Genomic DNA, 9,821 nt, shown 5'->3' with positions numbered 1-9,821 from the left:
CTACAAGGAAGAAGCCATCCTGTCTTTTGGGTTGAATCCAGATCCAGAGAAACAACAGAGAAACATGTTACGCTTGATAGATAGAAACCTAACAGACCTTGCAGTCTGTCACCTTTCCTCTACTATCACTATCACGTTTTCTACAACCGCATGCATACAATCACATTAAATTGTTCAATGTTTAACTTAATACGATTTTTTAGGAATTTGAAGAACAAAATGTTTGATGACATCACAACTCTGTTTCTGACCTCTAAGAACTTGTGATAAGTCATCTATTCTCTTAAGGAATGGATCGATTCACTGTTTCCTTAACTGGTTGTTGTGTGTTCATTCATTTGTTGTATCATTTGTAAACTGAATAACTTAGTTACTTACTTTCTTATTGTAAGATAATTAACATTATCCGGTGAGAGTGATAAACTGTGGAATCTTATTCTGATTGTACTATATTTCTCCTGCATGGTTTATACGATATTCCTCCAACAAATCGATCGTACATATGGAATGAACATGACAAAATGATATTCATTATCATATCCTATTGTTTTATACAAATTATAGGAAGAAGAAACATCAGATGTTGAATGTAGAACCTCTTTATTTATTTATTTTCAATACAGCCTAATCAAACGCACAAACATATTAAAATGTTATGAAGCCATTCTGGTTTATGAGATCTCGCTAGATCATATAGTCAGCATAGGAGCATAAGAAATAAATACGTGTTAAGTTCATCACATAACTACTGTTGACAGGCAGTTCTAACACATGCACCAGTTTGGTTTACTCTCACGCAAATTGTTCAAAGCAAATCTAACTCCCAGATATAATGGTGCAGAAGTACGATAAAGACAAAGATTTCCAACTATCTTCATCCAAACAAAACCTGTTCATTTCAACACTCTATCAAAGGTAAGACTGGTTATAAGTAAGGTAAGACGCAAGAAGAAAAATAGAATAAATCCTCTCTCTTTCATGTTGTTCTACAGTTTCATCTATCCTACATTGTCCACAAGGCTGACACTATGAATCCTTCTCTCGCCCTTTATTGCCTCTCTACGTTGTTCCCTCTATTCACCTGCTCCTCTTTAGCTCCCCTGCCCTCTCCATCCCTCCCTCCATCTCTCTAACTCTATTGCTTGGTCTCCTCTATCTGCTCCAGCTCGCTGGACTCATCCACCACCTTGCCGTTGATCATGGTCTGAGTCACCACCTTCACAATCTTCCTGGTGCGCACGTCAGGCTCCTCTGCAGAGAGAGAGAGAGAGAGAGAGAGAGAGAGAGAGAGAGAGAGAGAGAGAGAGAGAGAGAGCAAGAGAGAGAGAGCGAGAGAATGCGAGGAAGAGAGAAGGAGAGGACAGAGACAAGACCAGACCGATTGTGAGGAAATAGTCAAGGGATTGTAAGGCTGCAAATTATTGTGTACGTTATTCTATATGATGTATACCACGGTTAACTTTGAGGTGCTTAAACCGAAAAACAACAATGGATATCATGTGTCTCCTTTAAGGGACCATTTGAAAAGATGTTAAGCTTCATAATTATTGTTTTCTTTCTAGTCTAGTGACACCGGGTCACTTACATGAACATAATTACTAAACACACACACACACACACACACACACAGAAGTTGCTATAGGAGCCAATCTATTTTGGGTGTTGGTATTGTTTGAAGATGTATTCAACTATCATCAGTCTTGGGCCACTGCAAAAGACGGCGTGTGTGTGTGTGTGTGTGTGTGTGTGTGTGTGTGTGTGTGTGTGTGTGTGTGTGTGTGTGTGTGTGTGTGTGTGTGTGTGTGTGTGTGTGTGTGTGTGTGTGTGTGTGTGTGTGTGTGTGTGTGTAGGAGTGTGACTTGCACCTCCCGTAACGTTTCTGAGGAGTGTGCGATAAGCTCCAGTAAACAGAGTGAGCGACAGCACTGTAAATATGAGCATTAACTCATGCAGTGTGAAGCGGTTTAAGCAAAATAACTTCCAATTTCAGACTGTGATATTCTTCACTTTTATGTGATAATGTTTATTCACCATCATATCTGAGAGCGATACTTACTTTTTGGTACGACTGGAATGGCCTTAACTCTGAGTAGAGAGGAAACATTTTATTTTTTTTACTTCCTTCAATGTGTTGTTTTTTAACACAAGTACTTTGCATTAATTCAGGGAAAATTCATATCGGTCTGTTGTTATGATGTTTGAATTAATTTATTTATAAAACTAAAAATGACAATGCAATATGCTTCCGTAGTCTTTTACAAAAGCAAAACAACAACAACGGACTCACGTCTCCTCCCCTTCCAGCAGCCGCCTGTAGGTGGCGATCTCCATCTCCAGGTTCTGCTTGATGCGCAGCAGCTGCTCATAGCTGGTCTTGGTGCGCTGCATGTCCAGTCTTAGCTGGGACAGGTCCTCCTCCATCTGGCTCAGGGTGGACTGCAGTCTCTCCATCTCCCCTGAGTACTTCTGGCCCGTCTCGCCCAGGTTTCCCTCCAGGGCAGACACCTGTTTGGGGGAAGAGGCAGGGTGGTCCCGGTGTTACGAACTTGAAACTGCGCATTTGGGCGTCATTGTCAAAACATGAGCACAACCACCCAAGCAAAGAGTTTGAGATACAGACATTGGACCTTTCTCAATACAAAGTGCGCCAAGTTCGGTCTATCCTACTCGGTAGTTTGGATGTTCAAGTTCGACTGTTGATTAGAACCTTCTTGTTTTTTTTTAATCGTACGATGTGTTTCTGTCACCACATTACAGTCAACATGCAAACATCAATGAACAAATTAGTTGTGGGGGTGATAGCTTTTTCATGTGAGACAAGTCATTGCGACATCGGACCACTGAAACCACCTGGAACCAGTATGGCAGTGTTGTTGAAGATATGCTTCCTGTCAACAAGGAGGATTAGCCTTTTCCGAAGAGATCAAAACGACATTGCCTTTTAGGAAAATCCCTGACACATTAAAGGATACAATAGCAGAAGATCACGAATAATTTGTTCAAATGAAAACATGATCCTGACTATTATTTAACAGACTGATTTAAACATTTTCGTAGGACTTCCTTTCTTCCAACACACTATCACAGCATTTCAGGGATTACTCAGGACACACTGAGTGACACACTCAGGTGTAAAGGTTAAGCTTTGAAGAAAAAAACTTGTATTTTTTACTGCGTCGGTTGCATTTGACTTCACAGAATTACGGGTTAGTGCTTCGCTCATAAAGTTGAACCAGGAATAAAAAAAAACGCCTCACGCTGATCAAATCAAATCTTAATGTAAATTAGGTCATTCTTAGGTCAACAGGTGTACGTATTCTTTCAAGGCTTGCTGAGGTCAATAAGAAGTCAAAAAAGGATGCAAAAACTCTTGCTTTGCATTTCTTGATTTGCAGTATTTCACTTATGTCTGGGTGAGCCTGCTTGCTTGGCACACTCAATTAGAAACTGATTTGACTTGCCATCAGAAAGTAAAGTATCAGAAAGTACATTTAATTTAACTTTCCCTTGGGGATGAATAAAGCGCTTTGAACTGAATTGAATTGATTACGGACAAATATAAGACGTACATCAATCTCTTGAATCTCTAAAAGATAGTGTGCCATTATTTTTATTATGAAATCAAGTTTGGTTGTGCAAAACCTTTTACTACACGGAGCATGTTAAATGCATTATTTAACCAATTTGAAATGTGACCTGTGCACCGGACCTGTGTCACTAGCTCCTACTTGATTCATCTTACACTGAATGTACTGTGTGCCATTTAATGTTGTAGATACAAGTCGTTTTTTAATCAATACACACAAACACTTGTGTTTTGTACATCTCCCACGGTCCCCTCCATTTGTCTCCTTCACCTAGGGGCCATATTGGTTTAAACCTCTACAGCTTTCCCAACTCCACCACCGATACGAACCGAGAGACCCTTTCCACAAGCCTCATTGTAGTATAAACATAGGTGTCGCTCATAACACTCTTATCCTCACTAGTTTAGTTTACTATCAATGTCCCCGGTAAGTAGTAGCATCCCATCATTAGTATATGAGCAACACTTGTGTTTGTCAAACAATAACCTGGGTTCCGGCAGTCATATTACGCTATGGAGATTATTTACAGAAGAAAAGTCTGTTGCGTGGCCGGATAAAGCTCAGACGTTTATAACAAACACTGTTTAATCGTTCACTACTGTTGGCCCAGTTTGTGTTTGCCAACAATGCGCTTACAGATCCCCGCCTCCAGTAACATGATTTGTCGAAAACAAATACAAAGCGTTCATCTGGATCTGAGCGGGTCTGCCATCAGACTTAAGATGGTTGATTTAAAGTCTAATTAGTGAGACTAGTCCTATGATGTCGCCCCAGTGAGGAGGGCCAATGGTGCGGTGCGTGGCGTGTCATGTGACCTGCTTGTGGAGGCCCTCCATCTCCACCTCCAGGGTCTGCAGGAAGCGCTGGCGGTCCACCAGCTCGGCCTGGGCGGTGCGCAGCGCCTCGTTGCTCTCCTTCACCTCGTGCTGCACCACCTCCAGCTGGACCACACACAGATAGATACACATGAACACACACACACACACACACAGACAGACACACACACACACACACACACACACGCACACGCACACGAAAACAAACATGAAGATACACATGACGACATACACATGAAGACACAAACCACACACACACACACACATGAAGACACACACCACACACACACACACACACATACACAAACACACACACACACACACACACACACACACACACATGACGACATACACATAAAGACACACATACAAACACGGGTACACATTGGTACGGGGTATGTGTTACTGTGTTGGTAATGATTATATGCTGGTGTTTGTTTGAGCGTTAGTGTGTTGGTTCTGGTGTTAGTGTGTTGGTGACGCCGGGTTCCAGCCGACCATATAAACCATGGGAGCATCACCTTCTTGCGGGACCACTGCTCGGCCTGCTCCTTGTTCTTGTGGACGATGCCCTCGTACTGGGAGCGCAGCCCGGCCAGGACCTCCCCCAGGTCGGGGCCCTGGAACGAGTCCAGCTCCACGTTCACCTCGTCCTTGGCGATACGAGACCTAAACTGCTCCAGCTCCTGGAGACACAAACCACACACACACACACACACACACATACATAAATGCACAAAACAAACACACGCACACACAAAACACACACACACACACACACACACACACACACACACACACACACACACACACACACACACACACACACACACACACAAATATACTTCTTCAATGGAATGGGAACTAATACATGTAATGAATAATCAAATTGTATTTTTGCATGTGTTTATTTGTTTGTAGGTTGTATTTGTCCATGCATGTGTGTGTGTGTGTGTTTGTTTGTATATGCCTGTGTGAAAATAGACATATGGGGCCACACACACACACACACACACGGCAGTATAGAGTCAGTTAGACTTGTCAGTTAGAAAGCGAGAACGTGAAAGCTGCTCTATTATTGACACTGATCAATTCTTTATGAGACCGGCTCAGTTTACCCCCCCCCACCCCCCTCTCCCCCACTAGCTATTTGGGAGGTACGGTAAATTCTGAGGTTCAAATTTGTGGATCTACACCTCACACTTCTCTCTGAAGAATAATAATACAATGAAAGTATTAGTTTGTTTGTTTTTCATAGGACGTTGTGAGTCATTTACAAGTACTTGCTTGCTAATAAAACAAGTATGGCCGCCCTATCATCTTGTTCCTCCCATGGTATTGAGGAGACTGCGGAGCTCCGAGCTCATATCTTGGTCCCCCCCCCCCCCCCCCCCCAAAGGATGTCAGATAGCCCTGGTTTCATATCAGCTGGTTGTGCAGACGAGGAGGGTTTGGGAAACAGGATCCCACTGCCTCTATTGTTCAGGGTAACCAGAGGACTCAGAAGGGGTCCAATTCGCCCCCCCCCCCCACCCACCCACCCCCAACTCCCGCCCACACACACACCCTTTCTCTCCACTTCTCTATCGCTTTCTCTCTTTATCTCTCCGTTGCTCACTCTATCTCTATCTCTCTCTCTCTCTCTCTCTCTCTCTCTCTCTCTCTCTCTTTCTCGTAATCTTAGTCTCTCCTCCTCTCCCGGGCTCGCTCTGCCTTTCTCTGCTCTATTGTGGCTCAAAGGAATGTGGTTTCGGTCGGGCAGACAGACACCGTGGAGGGTCTGAGAGCCACAGACTAGCAGTGATGGAGAACTAATGACCGAATGAATAGAAGAAGTCAGCAATGAACGAAAATAAATAGCGAAAGAACAAAGGAAGTTGGAATGAACATACTAGACATTTTTAAGTGATGATTTGGGGTTTTTGAGAACAAGGACAGAGGACAGAGAGGGGAACGTCTGGATAAAGAACAGAACGAGGGACGGAGAACACCAACCTCCTGGTGGTTCTTCTTGAGGAAGTAGAGCTCCTCCTTCAGGCTGTCCAGGTCCCCTCTGAGGGTGGAGATGATCTGCTCATGGTCCGTCTTGGCCTTCTTCAGGGCCACACAGTCCCTGTCCACCGACTGGCACATCACCAGCTCGGTCTCCCACCTGAGGGGAGGGCAAAGGCTCACAGATGGATGCTTTACTCCGAATGATCGCACACATGATGGTTAGAAGGAGTATTTGAAGGGGGGTTAGAAGGAGGGTTAGCAGGAGGTTAGCATGATGTATGGTTTATTAATCATATCAATTTAAAAAGAGGAAACATCCTTCATCATTCTAAGAAGGGATGTGTCGCTCACTTGATCCTGAAGTCGTCTGCAGCTAGCTTAGCGTTGTCGATCTCCAGCAGGAGACGGGCATTCTCCAGAGTCCTTTTCCTCACCTGACCGACAACATAGCGGCTTGTTATGCTATTGCTTATTATGATTGATATTAGTAGTGTTTTTATCTTGAGCAGGCCCAGAGTCAACAACATAGAGCCATTTTAACCAAGGTGACCCATTTCTCCAGTAACCTAACAGTACATTCCAGTTAGGTGTGTGATAAGAGTAAACTAATACTGAACTTGTGGTTTATAGGACAGCAGTCGGAGACTATTACCAGCTATCATGAAAGGTCACAGACAATTTGAATAATAGTTTGTCTATGCAAACAGATTTCCACAGAAATGTCACCCAAAACGTGCTGGCTGTGTAAACAGTACAAACAAGTGTCTACCGTGATGGCTGTACATTACAGCATTATGTTACAGCGCTGACCTCTAGCTCCACAGAATGGGCCTGGGCCATCATGGAGTCCAGGTCATGCCCTTTGGGGATGCGGTCGATCATCAGCTTCTTAATCTTCATCTCCAGATCTGCGTTGGAATGCTCCAGAGTACGCACCTTTTGGACAATGCATCACAATACCATTAGCCTATTTTTTTTTCCCTCTTCTATCAATTAATTGATTTCAAGGCATTTTCAATATTAACACATTTTTTAAACCAAGGCTGTGTGTTTGTGTGTGTGTGTGTGTGTGTGTGCGTGCGTGCGTGCGTGCGTGTGTGTGTGTGTGTGTGTGTGTGTGTGTGTGTGTGTGTGTGTGTGTGTGTGTGTGTTTGTGTGTGTGTGTCTGTGTGTGTGTGTGTCATGTTTGCTTTTCTGTCATCCACTTTCAACATATGTTTCAAGGATTCAAACGATATTCAGGTATGACTTCTACTACGACTAAGCCTGCTTAATATGAATGAGTGAATATGATTGAGTAAATGTGTCAAAACCCGTTTCCCTACCTAACTGAGCTGAAGAAGACCTCGACATTTCTAGTTAATTTTATTATTATACTCTAGAACAAGACTAATTAGATATGACTCTATAAAGCCGTTATTTTCTCTGATCATTTCAACAACAAAATCTTTGTGTTCGTCTCTCAGATGAGATATGACTGAACCCTCAGCTCCTGAAAGGACACTGTTTGGCTCCTCCCAAAGCACCTTTTAAAATATTTGACGATTCGTCGGAATAGTTTACGACGCCTCCTGCAGCACCTGCGATTATTCATTGTCCAACAGTCAATACATAGAATAACACCACACCAATTACACCTGGAAGGTTCTCAGTACAAGCACTTTGTCTTCTTCCACCCCCCCTCGCCTAGCCCGCCTGACCGCTGACCAGTGAAGCGACCAATCGGAGCGCAGCACGCACCTTGTCCAGGTAGCTGGCCAGGCGGCCGTTCAGCCCCTGCATGGCCTCCTTCTCGTTGGCGCTGTTGCCATGGATGCCGTTGTGCTGCAGGCTGACGGGCCCGTTGAGTTCCAGGCTGGAGGCCGAGCGGCCGAGTGGGCCCGAGGAGGAGAAGGAGACGGAGGCCCGGGAACGCTGGCGGACGCTGTCCCTCAGGGAGAGGCTGGAGAAGGAGGGCTGGCGGCCCAGGGAGAAGCTCCTCACGGACATGCTGGACGACATGCGGCTGGGGTCTGGCTGTCTGCGGGCGACATGGGGGTCACCATCAGCCTTCATGAAGGAGCACTTTTAATTGTGTTATTTGTTGCAGTACGTACAATGCTGATTTTATTAGGCGTATTTAGAAAACATTTGTTAAATATTGTGTTTGTTTGAGCAGGAGTTGCTAAACATTCTTAATAGGCTTGATAAAAGGGCATTATCATCAGAGGAAAACGAAACAAACAAAGGGACTGTTCATGCGGAACTAAAGAGAAATAAAAACGACCAAACAGTTCCTTTTGAATGGGCTCTTGGACGCAGGTTGCTGGGAAACCGGGGAGGAGAGAGGGGAGATACAGATATAACGACACAGTTACCGGACTAAAGAAGGCTTTAACCCTCTGTTCCAGCCCAGAGCACCGCGGCGCGTTGGTAAACAGAAGGCCTAGGTTGTAACAATGAAGTGACCCAAGGGGGAGGGAGGTGAGGGCATGCCGGGTCTCCACAGAGGCTACGGAACGGGACCACCAACAAACCACCTCCATGTTGCTGTTGCAATGTAGGAGAAGAGAGGGCTCAAAATTTGAACAGCTAATGGTGTTAAACTCAATTGCATTTCAGGGCCAAATAAAAGCGTGCCACTGAACCTATCACTACCTTGAGAAAGCATATACAAACAGACTAACAGACTTTAGGAATGTATAGATTGGTTGGTATAATGACCAATATTACTTCTTTATATATTTATATACATTTCATGAAGGATAAAAATTGAAAGATATTTTCCCAGAAAGATATTTCGTCTGACATGATCATCAAATATTGTTAACTTATAGATTTATTGCATGAGCGATAAATCTCATGCATATACATAGGTGTGTATGTGTGTGTGTGTGCATGTTTGTGTACGTAGGTGTGTCTCATGATGGATTAAATTGAAGATTAGCGGACAAGACACCTGCCTCTCTACCTCTACCTACCACTGTGTCTCTCTCTATCTCATTCTCTGTGTCTCTCTCTCTCTCTCACTCTCTCTCTCTCTCTCTCTCTCTCTCTCTCTCTCTCTCTCTCTCTCTCTCTCTCTCTCTCTCTCTCTCTCTCTCTCTCTCTCTCTCTGTCTCTCTCTCTCTCTCTCTCTCTCTCTCTCTCTCTCTCTCTCTCTCTCTCTCTCTCTCTCTCTCTCTCTCTCTCTCTCTCTCTCTCTCTCTCTCTCTCTCTCTGTCTCTCTCTCTCTCTGTCTCTCTCTCTCTCACTGTCACCCGACCCCCACAACACCATTCTTACAACGCTACAAAGAGGAGTCCTATAGGGAGACAGACAGCCCTTGTTCAGATGAAAGATAGAGCTTGGGAAAATGATCAGGAAAATATTCAGGCGGAATTCCAATGACACAAGGAAGAGTATTGTTCCCCACGAAATGGAT

The 9,821-nt window shown here is 44.2% G+C and overlaps 1 protein-coding gene across 4 annotated transcripts in view; it reads right to left on the bottom strand.

Annotated features, from left to right (window-relative positions):
• Nucleotides 1–583: 583 nt before the first annotated feature.
• The window catches only part of si:ch211-243g18.2 (keratin, type I cytoskeletal 18), an 11,571-nt gene continuing 2,333 nt past the window's right edge, over nucleotides 584–9,821 (bottom strand). For 3 of the 4 annotated variants that reach the window (XM_030354241.1, XM_030354242.1, XM_030354240.1), the window contains exons 2-10: nucleotides 8,159–8,438; nucleotides 7,229–7,354; nucleotides 6,770–6,852; nucleotides 6,419–6,575; nucleotides 4,945–5,109; nucleotides 4,403–4,528; nucleotides 2,288–2,505; nucleotides 2,057–2,085; nucleotides 584–1,251 (exon numbers count right to left, since the gene is read on the bottom strand). In XM_030354241.1, coding sequence (XP_030210101.1) covers nucleotides 1,136–1,251; nucleotides 2,057–2,085; nucleotides 2,288–2,505; nucleotides 4,403–4,528; nucleotides 4,945–5,109; nucleotides 6,419–6,575; nucleotides 6,770–6,852; nucleotides 7,229–7,354; nucleotides 8,159–8,419 — 1,281 coding nt within the window. In that variant the 5' untranslated portion in view covers nucleotides 8,420–8,438 and the 3' untranslated portion in view covers nucleotides 584–1,135. The remainder of the gene's footprint in view (nucleotides 1,252–2,056; nucleotides 2,086–2,287; nucleotides 2,506–4,402; nucleotides 4,529–4,944; nucleotides 5,110–6,418; nucleotides 6,576–6,769; nucleotides 6,853–7,228; nucleotides 7,355–8,158; nucleotides 8,439–9,821) is intronic. The other variant, XM_030354243.1, reaches the window with a different exon arrangement.

The sequence above is a fragment of the Gadus morhua genome, chromosome 4, assembly GCF_902167405.1.
Source record: "Gadus morhua chromosome 4, gadMor3.0, whole genome shotgun sequence".
NCBI lineage: Eukaryota > Metazoa > Chordata > Actinopteri > Gadiformes > Gadidae > Gadus > Gadus morhua.
Note: the sequence above shows the minus strand (reverse complement) of the source record. Positions and strands in the feature narration are given on the sequence as shown.